Genomic DNA, 16,064 nt, shown 5'->3' with positions numbered 1-16,064 from the left:
AACACCAATCTAGAATCCTACGTGGTCCCACGACAAGGATAACATCTTGAAAGGTTTGATATATACGAACTTTTTAGGTAGCCACCTCCATGCCCATCCATGCCAATCTCACTAAAGAAAACAATTGATGAGTGAGTGAGTACAACTTTGCCACAGCCACACAACACCATCCTTCTTCCTCAAGCTCATCGTCCTTCTGCTTCTACCTCTTTCGTTTCGATCTTTTACACATTACCACAATGGCATCGTGGTTGTTCGCAAGGTCTAGAACCTTCTTCTCTACTCCTCAACGCAGCAAACCCTTCTTCTTCCTACCATTTCTTAACCACTCCTCTTCTTCCTCCTTTCAATCAACCACACTGCCTCACAGAAACTCACCAACCCTTTTCTGCTTCTCGCGTCATGAATCAACCAAAGCTGATGCGCAGTTGGAATTGGAGCATGATGTCACCGAAGACGACGCTAATCAGGTAAGTGTTATGGACTCTGTCAGACCTTTAAATGGATGGATCAACTCTTTAGTTTCATTCTTAGTCAAATTTTAAGTTCCTTAACAATTCACCATTTCCTCACTTCACCTTCTGTTTTTATTTCTAAATCATTCTCTCAAAAAACTTTTTTTTTTATTTTTCATTTATTCTTTTAAATATCCCGAATTTCTCATTTCATTCTTACTCCCGTTAGAGAACAGAGTAGCATAAATCTGTCATATTTTAAAAGATCAAATAGAAAATAGGACATTTAAGATGATAATAATAATAATAATAATTTATTATAAATATACCATGCATAATAATTTGCAATTATTGATATACATCCTTACTTAAAGGATGGTTTTTTCATTGAAAAATTTCTAATGTGTAGAAAAAACAATTAAAAGTTTGAAAAGAAACGCTTGGAAAATTAAAAGGAAATGTTAAATAAGAAGTCATGATCTTTTTGTCAAAGAATTACAGTATTTTGGTTCCAATACATAAGTTAGAAAAACGTGCGAGGTTATCAGTCTATTAAAGTTATTTGTTTGGGGAGTTGGAGATTGGATTGGATGTTAGCCAATAAAACACTCAATGACCGTGCAATTATGCAATAAAAAATTAATTCATTTGGAACGTGCTTTTATTTACTAATTTAAAATTTGAAATTTCAACAATTTATTGTTCAGGGCATGCTTTATTTACTAATTTAAATAATGAATTAATTCATTACATATTACCAAAGTCTTTTGTGATTAAATAATACGAATAGACATGCTGTATGTTTGTCTCATCTTCTTCTAGCAAAATTTCCTTTCTAATATAACTGAATATGATTTTCGTATAAAATTCCGTTTTTCTTTTTCCTTAAAACTTAATTTAATTTTATTCAAGCCTGTCTCTACAGTGAAATGATTTCACGTACAGACTTCAGTTTCACGTGGCGAGTTAATGTTTGTTTCACGTCTAAATCAGCCTTACTTTGGAACCTTTCACATCTTTTTTCAACTCTTATTTTTCAGAAATTGTAAACTAAAAAATTATTGAACCGAACCGACGGTAGAGAAAGAAAAACAAATATATTATTTGATTATAGATAAAATAAACAAAATTCATTTTAATTTAAAACTACTTTTTATTTCTTTTGTTTGTTGCAAAACGTTTTATCTTTTTTCTATTACTTTTTTATATGGTAAATCGTAATAAATTTTCTACATTTAATAAATCCCTATTTATCATAAATTAAAATATATAATTTAGAAAAACAAACACTTTATTTTTTATTTTCTCAACTAAATATTTTTGGTTTTTTCAGATATACTTCACTCAATGCTCGTGTAACTTACAAAATTTCTGAGTAAGAGAAACAAATAAAATTGAGTTATCTAGAATTTAGTGCAATAAAATAATGAAAGAACCTCTATGAATGAGCCTCTCAGTGGACCAATCTGGAGACCAGTGGGTCCATTTGTACGACCCATAAAGCTTTTATTCAAATAAACCTAATTAAATAAATAGATATACCTAACTGATTTACCAGGATCAATAAGCAACTTGCTATTTTGCTTTTGGCTTTATTAGTATGACGTGTTACCTTTGGTTGATTATGGTGTTTTTATTATTTTTAGGTTTAATTTAACTTTTTTATTTTTTAGAACGGTTTCTTCAATTAAATTGACGTCAATACCGTGTTTCTATATATATCACGTTAATTCATAAAATTTCAAGCTTTTCCAAAAATTTTATTTAATTTTTTATAAAATATATTAACTATTACGTGTCAGATTATGATCATGTTACATGATTACGTGTCAGTATTATTATATGTAACACAGTATATTCTGATACATGATCATTTGTGTTTTTAAATTAAAAAAATATTTAAAAATAAAATTAAAATATAAAAAATAAAAAATTTCATGATATTAACCCACTACTAAATCTTAACTATTAATATTCCGAAATTCTTGGCGTATCAGGCGATTGATTTTCCTGGAGGAAAAGTTGGATTTACTTCTGAAATGAGATTCATTTCTGAGACTGCTCAGAAAAGGGTGCCCTGTTATCGTGTTCTTGATGACAATGGTGAGCTCGTTAAATACAGCAACTATGTGCAGGTATCTCAGTTCACACCACCATTCTTAATCCAATTTAGTTTACATTTCGCATATGTGATGATTGAATAATGATAATTGAACAGGTTAGCAAGGAAATGGGTGTGAAGATGTATTCTCACATGGTCACTCTTCAAACCATGGACAGCATGTTCTATGAAGTGCAGAGGCAAGGCAGAATTTCCTTCTATGTCACCCAAATGGGGGAAGAAGCAGTTAACATTGCATCCGCAGCTGCACTTGCTCCTGATGATATCGTATTGCCTCAGTACCGAGAACCTGGAGTTTTACTGTGGCGTGGTTTTACACTGCAACAATTTGTCCATCAGTGCTTTGGAAACACTTATGATTTGGGGAAAGGCAGACAGATGCCCATACATTATGGATCAAACAAGCACAATTACTTCACAGTCTCATCCCCCATTGCGTAAGATACAGTCCACAGTATGTTTGAATAATTGCAATTCATTAAATTGTCCATTCATTGGTGACATGATCTCTCAACAAGTTGATATTGTTTGGCAAGAATTTCAGAACACAACTTCCTCAAGCTGTGGGGGCTGCGTATTCTCTTAAAATGGATGGCAAAAGTGCATGCGCAGTCACTTTTTGTGGGGATGGTGGCACAAGTGAGGTTAGTGTGGTGACGAACCATATTAGCTAGTAACAAAATGGAACACCGCGTGCTTATTGTTATTACTTGACCACATCATTAATTGCAGGGAGATTTTCACGCTGCCATGAATTTTGCAGCAGTGATGGATGCCCCTGTTGTTTTCATCTGTCGTAACAACGGATGGGCCATCAGTACACCTGTACAAGAACAATTTCGAAGTATGTATACGATGAACTTTTCATTTTGATTTGTTTCAGATGGAAACTAATGTTTTTCCCTGTGTGGTTAGGTGATGGAATTGTAGTGAAAGGTAAAGCTTATGACATCTGGGGTATCAGAGTTGATGGAAATGATGCTCTCGCAGTTTATAGTGCAGTTCACACTGCTAGAGAAATCGCTATAAGAGAACAAAGACCTGTTTTAATTGAGGTATGTTGAGCTCCCTTCATGCTAAGATGATCATTGTTTGATACCACTCCCGTTTTTAGTGTCCACCAATCTCATGATAACTGCTATATAACCTTCAGGCTCTCACTTATAGAGTAGGACATCACTCTACATCCGATGATTCAACTAAGTACCGGGCAATTGATGAGATTGAATATTGGAAGATGACAAGAAATCCTGTGAGTAGATTCAAGAGATGGGTGGAAAGGAATGGTTGGTGGAGTGACAAGGATGAATTGGAGCTTAGAAGCAGTATTAGGAAACAGGTTGTTAATTTTATTTTTCATATTGAAATTTAGTCCAATTTGCTCTGGCCAACTTATTCTGACATTTTTTGTTTCTGGATTTATGCTACTATTGTACAGCTAATGCATGGGATTCAGGTGGCAGAGAAAGCACAAAAACCTCCACTCGAGGACATGTTCACTGATGTCTATGACCAAGTGCCATCAAACCTTCAGGAGCAAGAAAGATTACTAAGGAAATCCATCGAGAAGCATCCGAAGGACTACCCTTCCGATGTTCCTTTGTAGTATTGCCAATTCGAAACAAGGAATTGTATTCTAAATCTGACTGTCAAAATGTAAAATAAAGGGATGGAATGTTCTTTGTATGTTATGGTATATATCTTTTATTTTTTGCTCAAATATTATTTTAATTTATATTTTTGTCAGTTTTTGTTTACGTGAGATTCATTTTTTTTCTGATATAATTAACGTGAGATTATTTTTTTTTATGTAATTCTTATTTTGATATATTTTGTTAATTTAGTTTTTTTTGGTAATGTCATCTAAATATGTTTTTTGGTTAATGGACGAGATCATTGTCAAATATGTTTTTAATTTTAAAAAGAATTATTAATTTTTTTTTCTTAATTTAAAGGGATGGAATGTTCTTATGTTATGGTATATATCTTTTATTTTTTTCTTAAATATTATTTTTGTTTCTTCGTAGAATTTGTTTAATGCATGACGGTTGATGTGGTTTCTATTTTAATATATTTTGTTTAATTTGGTTTTTTTTAAGGGTTAAATATGTTTGTAGTCCCGTTTGTGGTTTTCGTCCATATTTCAAAGTAAGGTATAATTTGGTCCTCATTCTTAATTTGGTTTTTTTTAACGGAGTTTAAAAGGGTAATGGATGATATACCATGTGTTAATTTGATATTTTTTTTTAATTTTTAAAATTATTATTATTTTTTTTATTATTATTTTTATTTTAAAAATATTATCTAAATGTCAAGTTAATATTGTGTCATGTAGCAATGTCATATGTCAAGTCAATGTCACGTGTTTCGTCAATATTAGTTTCAGTATATTGTATTTTATTCAGTTATAATTTTTGCTAATTTTCTTTAATTTAACTTCTATTTTTGGCTTTATGTATTGATATTTTTAAAAAAATTTGGAGTGAATATGTTGATAGTTTTTTAGTTTTTAATCATGTTTGGAGGGAGCTTGTTAAAGACTTTGGTTGGAAAATAATTCTTCTTTAGTACATTATGATTTTTGAATCTGGTTCTTTGGAGTTTTAGAAGAAAATGATGTTCAAGTTTCACATTTTTTTTTGTGTGAAGAAAAATCATTGTGTCAAGTTAATTTAACCTTCATTCACATAGAACAACATAAATGGTTTAATGTTTTAACTCTATACATTTTTTTTCATAATTATAATTTATATATGTATGGTGAAATAGTATGATTCTCATGTTTGTATTATTTTATTTTATTTTTTCTTATTATTAAATTTTGATGTGATAACAAATGATTAACATAAGATGTCAAAATTCATATTATTGACTAACATGACCTTATTTGAAAAATAAATTAGAAAAATATAAAAAAAATAAAAAATGTTAAATATTATTACTGTTATATTTTATTAATGAAAAATATTATCAAAAACATAAACTTGGTCTTTTTTATTGGGAAAATGATTCTTGTAAACTAAGTTTATCAACACTACTATACACCTAAAGAAAATAAAAAGATATATTTATAGAAAGGAAAAATATACGTGAACACCTCTTAATTTTCTTATTACTTTCTAACACTTATTAAAAAAATAATATTTATACTTTTTTAAGTTAATTCATCTTAAATTATTTTCTATTTTAAATAAAAGTATTATTTTATTGGTATTTGGAAGGGTGTTGAATAAGAAATGACTTAATTGATAATTTAGTTATTATATGATTTACTTTAATTCTTATATTTTTTTATTTAATTAAATTCAAATATATTTTAAATAAAATTAATATATTTTTTCAATTAAATAGATATTTTAAATTTTGATACGTGACAAATATACAATATTTCTATATTTATAGAATATACATGAAAAAAAGAGAAAGAAATTAAGAAAAAAACTAGTATACAATATATATACATAAAATCCAGGTAAAAGTCTATCATTGCTCTTTTAATTTGATTGATACTCCTTTATGCATGTTGGTTTTCTGAAAGAAACGAATGCTGATTGCGTCAACGCTGAGAAGAGAGGAATATGGAATAATAGTTTAAGCTGAGAAATAACATATTCAAATAGTTTATAAGTGAAGAGAGTGGAGAATCTAGAATCTTGAAAAGCATGTCCAAGCAAACAGTAACCAAAAACTGTCTTCAAGTTCCTCGTACTCTTCCCCATGTTGGCACTGTCCAAGGCGGCATAGCATCCTTCCATTCATCTCTCTCCCCGAATATGCTCAAGCATATTATCTTGGTATTGTCTCAACCTCCACAGCCAGAGAAAACATGACTGGTGGCGCTGCTTTGGACTGACAAGGCATGAGAATGCTTCTGTCTTGATTGGACGATCGTTTCTTCTATTCAACATATCACCATATTATGTGCTTTTCTGCATCACCACATTTCGTGTCAACAACGTTCAAGCTTTAACACCAATCATCACAAGACGTGCAGTGCTGCTAATTAGGGAATAGAATAATAATTTGAGTATGGAAAGCCCTCCTACTCCTTCTTACGTCGTGGTTGCATGTGATGCCACAAGGGACCGCACTGAAAACGAGATCAAACTCGTTGCTGATCATGTCCGGGCCAGGGGTTCCTTTCTCTCTCATGGTGACAAGCTGCTTGTGCTTTGTGTGTTGCACAAAGTGTCTCACCCCAGTAAGTGTTAATATTGCAGTTCTTTAATCTGTTTGAGAAAGAGAAATGAATCTACCAATGCGTTGAGAATATTATCTCTTCAATCATTTGTTGATCTGCATCAGTTTGTATGCATATAGATTGTTCCTTCAATTTTCTGATTGCTCATTGCATGACTTGTTTTCCTCCTTTTGGATTAATAGTGGGGTACCAGACATTAGCATGTCCCGAGTCATTTGCTGGAACCAACTTTCGTACAATGGAGGAAGAAGTCAAAAAGAAAGTTGATACGTATGCTAGTGAGCTTTTATCATGTTATGAAGATTTTGAAAGTGAAGGGGTACATTGTTTAAGTTCTAGAGAGCTTCCAAAGTACTCTTAACAAATGCATGCTATAACTCTGCAATTAGAACAATGCTCCCAACTACTAACTATAAGTTGATGTGCAGGCTACTATTGAAATTAAAGTCACGGCAGGATTTCCAATTAAACAAGTTGTTTTACAGGAGATTACAAACTATAATGCATCGTGGATAATACTTGACAGGTATTATTATCTCTCAGATTGTGAATAACCATTATCTCTTGCATTTGACTGATCGATGATTTCCATTAGTCGATGAGGATATTATCCAATAAATTTGTCCTCTATGGCAATAGGCGTAGCTAGTAGTGCATATGTTTGCATTTGAAACTTTGTTAAGAAAATCATCACTTTAATTAGTTTCCTGCTTATTTTCTTCTGATGGTTTTCAACTTTATTGGGTGAATTCCAACAGACATCTTCGGCGCGACCTGAGATACCACCTTAACAAGTTGCCATGTAAGGTTGCATTGGTTAAAGACGACTTGTCTCTGGAAATTTGGAAATCTCATAATACACATGACACAAAGATCACAGCAACAAAGTTTGTATTTTCTTTATCAAAGTTTGTGTCGCTATCAGATTGTCATTGTATCGAAGACATTGAGCACTCAATTGTCTCTTCCAAAAGCTATCCCCATTCTATAGTTGCTTCCGATACCAGTAGTATGATTAGGAGATATACGAAGCAGTCAAGTGTTAACAGGTCGCGCGATTACAGTTCCGTATCAGAATTTGGATCCTCTTCTAAGCAAGAAAGATCAGGTGATCAGGAAGCCTGTTTAATTGTTTTTAAGCCTGTCTTACAGGTTTTAGGAATTACGCATGTAAGCTTTTCTTGCAATGATATGGAATCATTGTGTTTTTAAATGAGCATTTATCACTGGCTCTCTGGAAAATATCATCATAAAATTCTTTCTGAAAGTCTTTTTTTAAGCATGATTATCACTCCTCGTGGAATATTTTAATATGCTATTTGGTTGCCAGGGGTGGTGTGGAATGGAAAGACATAAGTTATTCACATTATCTCTATCCTAAAACTTAGAGTTATGAATTTACGGGTCTTTTTTTTATGATACTTAAGTTTCTCACTTTTACTTAACATCATACTTAGGCTCACAGTTAAATTTTTAGACAAATGTAGATTTCATTCTCTTGCTGAGAAGAAGATAGAATGATGAATAGTAAGTTAATTGCATCTCATACTCCTAAACTGGAGGGAGAAAATAAGAACTGTTTTTAATTGAGATTGTTTCAGCTTATATCAGATTAAATGTCAATGCAGTTTATGATTTCCTGTAAATTGGGAAGAAAGCTGCCTTTGTAATTAGTTGTGGACTAATCGTTCTTATTTTTGTAGCTTAAGTATGATTACCTTTTGTTTTGTTGAATAGAAACTTATTTGTTTATAACTAAGTTATTATTGGTACAGAGTATTTCACCAATTTGTTAATCTAGAAGATTTGAACCTAAAACCTTATTTATGAGAACAGATTCCAATACCAAACTAATCAACTTGTTGGTTTTGTGTATTTAAGTTCGTTTTACCATTTTAAAACGCGTACAAAAGTTGAATATAGAAGAGATCGATGTTTTTGCAGGTTAACATCCATTGTTTTTCCTATCGCATTTTGTAATAAATAGGAGTTTTAACTTTGATGCAGGCATAAGCATTAAAGGAGAATATAGGTATCTCACCAGTTCTCAGATTGACCATAAGCCAAACCAAAGTGACTTTCTGCCAAAACATTCAGACGCACCGCTTCTTTGTACTGGCTGTGGGACAAGAACTGAGTTATCTATCTCAGACTCAATGAAGTTCAACTACTCTGACATACAACTTGCAACAAATGACTTTTCAAAGGACAACTTATTAGGTGAAGGTGGCTACGGTCACGTATACAAGGGCGTGCTTAAAGATGGACAGCAAATTGCGGCAAAGGTAAGGAAAGAAGAAAGTTCACAAGGATTTTCTGAATTTCATTCTGAGGTCTACGTCTTAAGTTTTGCGCGACACAAGAATATAGTGATGCTGTTGGGTTATTGTTGCAAAGAAAGGAAAAACATCCTCATTTATGAATATATTTGCAACAAGTCTCTCCATTGGCATTTATTTGGTAAGTTGGCTATAGTTTATTTACTCTCTGAGTCTCAATATACCCAATGAGGTTTAACTTTTATGAATACATTTCTGAAGAAAATAATGCAGCAGTTCTTGAGTGGCACCAGAGGTATGCTATTGCCATTGGGATTGCTAAGGGATTGCGTTTTCTACACGAGGAATGCCGTGGTGGTCCTATTATTCATCGGGACATGCGACCAAGCAATATACTTCTCACCCACGATATTGTTCCCATGGTAAGGTATCATATAACAATATAAGTTTCATGGATATACAGTGTATAAAATGTTTTGGTTTCACAACATTTACATAACTAGGAAATTCCATATCTTATCATTCTCTGAGAGGCTTCTTTTCTGTCTTCGCATTAAAGTGGCATGTTGACTATAAATGGTTTGATGGCAGCTGTGTGTGCTTTGAATTAAGTGGTGTGTTGATTATAAGTGCAGCTAGGTGACTTTGGCCTTGCTAAATGGAAGACTGATAATGAAACTCCTCAAACAAGGATAATGGGCACATTAGGGTGAGAATTTTTGTTTGCTATAACTACCTTAAATTCCGAACATAAAAACTAAAACAAACACCTTGTTTGTTACTGTAGATACCTTGCTCCTGAGTATGCTGAAGACGGTATTGTTTCTGAGGGAACAGATGTGTACTCTTATGGGATTATCCTGTTACAATTGATATCAGGACGCCAGGTGGGCAATTCCAACAATCCAGAACAACAACAATCTCTCCGACAATGGGTATCTTTGATTGTTTACCTCTTTAACCATTGAAAGAAACTTTACTTGTTGTTTGCAATATCTAGCAATATCAACATCAATCTGACTGACCTTGATAAATAATGTTACGTGTGCAAAACATTAGGCTGAGCCAATGATAGAGAAGTTGGCGTTACATGAACTGATTGACACTCGTCTATCGGAATCATATGACACCTATGAACTGTACCTCATGGCCAAAGCAGCATACTTCTGTGTGCAAAGGAAGCCTGAGATGCGTCCCTCAATGGGAGAGGTACCTAATTTAACCTAATTGCTTTCACCATTTTTTAATTGAGTTAAATATTTTTTAGTTTTGATGTAAAATTGAAATTGGTATCTCTTTTCACATTTATTTTATGAATTTGAGAACTAAAATTTATCTAATTGATTTGAAACAAATTCCATTTTCTTATTAAGTTTAACCTTTATTTTTATTTAGAACATGAACATGACAAGAGACGAAGGCTCTTTCTAATATCTTGCATATTTTGTGTAATCGGTGCAGATTATTACAATTAATGTTAGCTTTTTGTTCAGGTTGTGCGACTTCTCGAGGGAGAAAGTAGCCACTTCCACTCTTTGGAAGATCAATTTGTACCTAATTTTAACGGCTAAGCTTCATCTCTGCATACTATGTGTGTAGTCACTTTATTTTCTTTCTTTTTGTGTATTTAGCAGAAACTTCGGTTTGGTTTCTCCCATTTTCTGTGTAGAAAAGGATGGTAATGCGTCAGTTTACTGTACTTTTTTTTATTGGTTGAGTGATTTGATTGACAATGATTTAATTTCGTCTCATTACCTTACAACTCATTTTATTAATTTTATAATCAATAATTAATTAGATAATTTAATTTAATATTTTAATATTATTTAGGATGGTAAAAGACGAAATTATGTGTCAAAATAACTTTTTTTTATAATAATAAACATCCTTAGCTGTGTACGACCCATGCAATAGCTTGGAATGGAATAACTAGTAGGATTTTGAATAGTATTGGCATAGTGGAAGGATCAAACAAGGGTGAAAAATTCAAAAGTTACAAACGTTTGGGAATATCTGTGGATTCCATTATCAACATTAATGCAATTGCTTTCAGGGAACATGGTCTATTAGGATTGGTGGAGGGAAATGGTACTGTGCAAAGTTGAATCAAATACCCCCAAACGCCAAGCCCAATTATGATTCTTGTGATGAGTCCCCAACAAGGGGACAAATAAAAACATTGCTGTGACATTTGTGTATATAAACCCAACTTTCTCATTAGCCAGTGTGGTTTGAAACGAATTTCATCAATAAACAAAAAGTTTATACTTTTGTGTAAGTAATTAAGATAAGTATTGAATAAGTTGAAGGCGAGTTTAGTTGAGTTCAATTGATATTCAAAGGCGCATATATAATTTGCATCGTAAGTAACAAGAATGGACTTAGTTTCGAAAAATGAAAAAACTCGTAAGAAACAAATCCTAAAAGTGGATTTCTTGAAGACAACTTTGACCCCACCTTATCTTATTTGCATTAAGATACTGATTTATTTATGGATTAATAATTAGGACGTAATTTATTAGAAAAAAGGGAAATTGATGAGGATGAAAATGGTGTTAGGATGATTCCAAAAGGCATGTGCAATCCACATAAGCAAGACTGATGAACAGCATCCTTAAAAAAATAGAGGGACAGGAGTGAGCATAAATAGAAGAGGAATGATTAGTGTTCTGTGAATTGCTCCACGTATCAAAATCCTGGTTTATGCCGTGAACCACTGGAAGTCTCGCTTACTTTTTCCTTCTTCTCCTTCATTTCCACCATTGAAAACGACCTCATCATCTTCCCTTCCCCAGACAAAACAAAAACCAAAACCCCAAATATATTTCAATACAACACGCTCTCTTGTTTCACTCGTGTTAGGATTCCTTATGGAATTCTAATAAAAAGTGGCTCAAATAATAATATCTTTAATCCGTTTGCAGGGTAAATTTTTGTATATCAGTGCAGGAAAATTAATCTTTCATGTTGAATAGACAGCATAACTATTACCAAATATATTTAAGATAATTATTTTCAATAATTTCTTTATATATTTATATTGTACTTGCTCTGTTGGTTTCTTCTCTAACAATTGGGTTCCGACCACGAAATTACTAGCTACGCTAATGATGGAAAGTGTTCCAGGAAATGAGGAGCAAGCGTGTAACAACAAGCAGAGGATACAGGAGAGGCATAGGGTTGGATAAGATACGTAATCATTTTTCCAAACAAATTACAGCTTTTGTCATGTCATGTATCCATTGCTCTCTTTTTTTCGTTACCAAAGTACATACTTTAACATTCCAAATAAGCTGCTTTAATGCACTACATGATTCTCATGAAATATTTCATTTCAATGATTTTCAAGATGAGGAAAAACACTTTTAAAGTTTGAACTTGGCGAAATCGCCATCCCCTTAATCGAAATGTGCACGATTCATTTGGTTGTTATAGATAAAAGTTTATTCATTCAAATTTAGAACACATAGCATTAAATAGAATAGTGGCAGTGAAGTTGAGGAGAGAAGTGGGATTGGTCATGAGAACAAGAAGACCCATCTTTAATGAAGGATACATACGAGATCTTTAGCCACTCAAACTCGTGAAAGTTTAATTTTAGATATTTAACATAAGGGTGGTGTTGGATAAAAACAAAAATGGAACCCATCCACGTGCCGAAAACAAGGGTCAATGTTTTTATATACCATATATTGAGGAAGAATGTCTTCCACCTTCACTAAAGCCCATAAATTGCTTCAATGTACCAACCATGTTTCTTGTCCTTTCTTCCTTCATTCATTATAAAATGAATGCAAAATGTGCAGCAAAACACAACTCACCAAGAATCAAACGGTGAAGAAAGAATTCAAGAGGAGAAAGAGAGAAAGTCACGGGTATTACCGTGAAGAGAGAAACATCACCGAGAGGTGAAAGACACTGTGTAGTAGAAACTGTGAGTGTGCAAAAGAGAGTTTTTTTTTTGTATACCATCCGAGAGGGTGAGATTTATTGAGAGATCCTCAGAGAGTGAGAGAAACACTGTAATCCTACTTTCATAGTGGAGATAATTTTCTGGACTAGGTCCCGTGGTTTTTTCCGAGAGGATTTTCCACGTTAAAATTTTCGGTGGTATTTTTCCCTACGCATACACTTTTATTTTTACGCTTCCGCATAGTGCCCATTTTGGGTTAACAGAGAAGGGAACAAATACCGCTGTTTTCCAACCGGTGGTAATACAGAGACACCTCGTTCTTTGTTCTATATCTATCCAACATTAATAAAACATCATTTTTATTTAAAATATAAAATAAATTAAGATAAATCACAAAGAAAAGTAAAATACTTTTTTATTATATATATATATATATATATATATATATATATATATATATATATATATATATATATATATATATATATATATATATATATATTAAAACCCTTATCATATTTATATAGAAATCTCAATTTGGTCATCTTGTTTTATTTCTAAGTTTAGTGTATTTTCATGTTTTCTTGTGTTTTAGTTAGTATATCTTTGTTTTACCTCTAATCTTTCTTTGAGTGTGTGAAATAAAAAAATAGGAAAAAAATTTGGTAGAGGAAAACAAGTTGAAACTCAAGAAAGCATCATTAGACAACAAAAAATAGATTTTAGGTGAATACTTGCACTAAGTGTCACAATAGTCATGTTCAGTGCTACAAACACAATGAGCAAACAAAATTATTTCGGTGGCACTATTCATATGTCATTATTCACTATTCCATGTTCAATATTACTTGGTACTGTTCACTTGCTGGGTGACACTATTCACTCTCTGGGCGAGTTGATCAGCTCGTTAAGCGAGTATGTTAGTCTATAAATGAGAAAATGAATATTTAATCATGTTTTCATGAGAGTTTTAAAAATATTCTTCCTCTCACACTTCATCCTTAGTTTAGAGCAATTTGAAGAGACCCTTAGAAGTTGTTTGGGGTGTTAATCCTTCTCCCCATTGGGCTTTCATCTTCATCAATGGTGAGTTTGCCTCTTTAGAGTTGAGAACACTAGTAAAAAATTGATTTATTATCGCGCACATTATGCATCGGTTCACCAGAACCCGAAGCATAATATTGCGCGATGGCATTTTTGAAATTATATCGACAGTATAGGCCTCGGTTGTAACAGAACCACGATAGTATATGCCTTTCGGCCTCGGTTCTGAGGGGAACCATGACCTATTGTCCCTGCAAAATTCTGACATTCCCCCAAGGCAGTCCTAAAATAAATTTGTAGGGGAATAAACATCGGTTCTAAGGGGAACCGCGACCTATTGTCCCTGCAAAATTCTAACATTCCCGCCAAGTCAGTCCTGAAATAAATTTGCAGGGGAATAGGCCTTAGTTCTGAGGGGAATTGCGACCTATTATCCCTGTAAAATTTTGACATTCCCGTCAAGTCAGTCCTGAAATAAATTTGCAGGAGAATAAATTTTGACATTCCCGCCAAGTCAGTCCCTGCAAAATTCTGAATGCCCCCAAGGTAGTCCTGAAATAAATTTGGAGTCAGACTGTCAGGGAATAGACCTCAGTTCTTAGGGGAACCGCGGCCTATTCCCTGATCTGAACAAATTTTAAATATTTAAGAGAATAGGCCTCGGTTAAGCGGGAAACAGCGACATAAAGGTTAAAAAAATTTCAAAATTGTCATTTCAGATCAATTTTAAATGTTTTTTAGGAGAATAGGCCTCGGTTAAGTTGGGAACCGAGGTCGTATCCCCTTTATTACCCCGATTTTCTAATGAACTGAGGTAGTAACATTTGATTAGGTTAAAAAAATATTATAGAGAGTGAACAATTTCGTCTTCCTCGAACGCGAACAGTTCTTCTTTCCAGCGATTTCTCTTTGCAACTTCTTCTTCTTCTACGCCGCCGCGATCTTTCTCCCTTCTTCCTTACGCCACCGTTGCGCCGTCGTCGTCACTGTAGAAGGACTTTCTTCCTCATTTTTCATCACCTACGTTTGTATCCGATCAAATTTGGCTTTGGTTGCCGGAGTTTTTTCATTTTTTTTAGTTTTTGGGTTGGTTTGATACGTTCTTTTATTGTTTCGAATTATCAAACTTACGTTTTGTTGTACTTTTTTTAGGTATTGTGTTTTTTCTTTTAAATTTGTTCCGTTTCAGACCGCGGGTTGTTCCATCTTCTCTATTATTGTGTGGTTTTTCACGCTCCCAGGTTCGTACTATTTTGTTTATTAATTTTCATTTTGTTAATTTTTAATTTTTTGTAGGTTGAATATGAATAATTATGTATGATTGAATGTTTGAATTGATAATTTGAATGCTTATTAATTGATTGATTGTATGATTTATTATTCTGTTTATTAATTTTCATTTTGTTAATTTTTAATTTTTTGTGTGTTGAATATGAATAATTATGTATGATTGAATGTTTGAATTGATCATTTTGAATGTGTATTAATTGTTTGATTGTATGATTGAATTGATTGTATGTTGAATATATTGTATAATTGTATGATTGTAATTTTGTAGAATAATTGTATGATTGTAAAAAAAAAACAGGGTTTTGACCGCGGTTCAAGCAGGAACCGCTGTCATATCCCTAGGTTATCATCTTGGTTGTCGTAAAACCGAGGCCAAAGGTTACACGAAAATTAAAAAAAACAGGGTTTTGGCCGCAATTCAAGCAAGAACCGTCCCCAGGTTATTACCTCGGTTGGAACCGCGACCTAAAGTGTCAGACCTTTTTACCTTGCTTGTATATGTCGCGGTTCTAAAACCGAAGCGTATATTCAAAAACAACCGCTGTCGTTTCCCTTCGCTGCACTAGTGGAAGAAATATGGTTCACGAATTGGAAGTGTTGAAGTGAAGAGGAAGCACAATTTGAGCATGGAGAAGCTCCAAAGAACCTTAGGAAAGGATATGCATCTTTCTTTGGTTTTAATTTCTTTCTTATCTCTTCAATTTGTAGAACCTTAAGTTCTCTACCATGGAGTGTTATTCTTATTTATTGAGATTAGTTG

General features: G+C 33.1%; 2 protein-coding genes across 2 annotated transcripts; both read left to right on the top strand.

The window, feature by feature from the left end:
* Positions 1-83: 83 nt before the first annotated feature.
* LOC124829418 (2-oxoisovalerate dehydrogenase subunit alpha 2, mitochondrial-like) lies at positions 84-4,297 on the top strand. Its single transcript, XM_047302920.2, has 8 exons — positions 84-470; positions 2,453-2,590; positions 2,674-3,014; positions 3,122-3,221; positions 3,310-3,421; positions 3,493-3,632; positions 3,731-3,916; positions 4,016-4,297. The coding sequence occupies exons 1-8, from the start codon at positions 240-242 to the stop codon at positions 4,181-4,183; spliced, it is 1,416 nt and encodes a 471-aa protein (XP_047158876.2). The 5' UTR covers positions 84-239; the 3' UTR covers positions 4,184-4,297.
* Positions 4,298-6,606: 2,309 nt separating this feature from the next.
* LOC124829419 (proline-rich receptor-like protein kinase PERK2) lies at positions 6,607-10,767 on the top strand. Its single transcript, XM_088106022.1, has 10 exons — positions 6,607-6,778; positions 6,961-7,097; positions 7,207-7,304; positions 7,537-7,886; positions 8,786-9,238; positions 9,319-9,479; positions 9,693-9,766; positions 9,845-9,992; positions 10,117-10,266; positions 10,539-10,767. Exons 1-10 carry the CDS (start codon positions 6,607-6,609, stop codon positions 10,626-10,628), a joined length of 1,833 nt encoding a protein of 610 aa, XP_087962148.1. The 3' UTR covers positions 10,629-10,767.
* The last annotated feature ends 5,297 nt before the right edge of the window (positions 10,768-16,064 follow it).

The sequence above is a fragment of the Vigna umbellata genome, chromosome 2, assembly GCF_029865625.1.
Source record: "Vigna umbellata cultivar VRB3 chromosome 2, Vumbellata_1.0, whole genome shotgun sequence".
Taxonomy (NCBI): Eukaryota; Viridiplantae; Streptophyta; class Magnoliopsida; order Fabales; family Fabaceae; genus Vigna; species Vigna umbellata.
The sequence above is the reverse complement of the archived record's forward strand: the minus strand, read 5'-3'. Positions and strand labels throughout refer to the sequence as shown.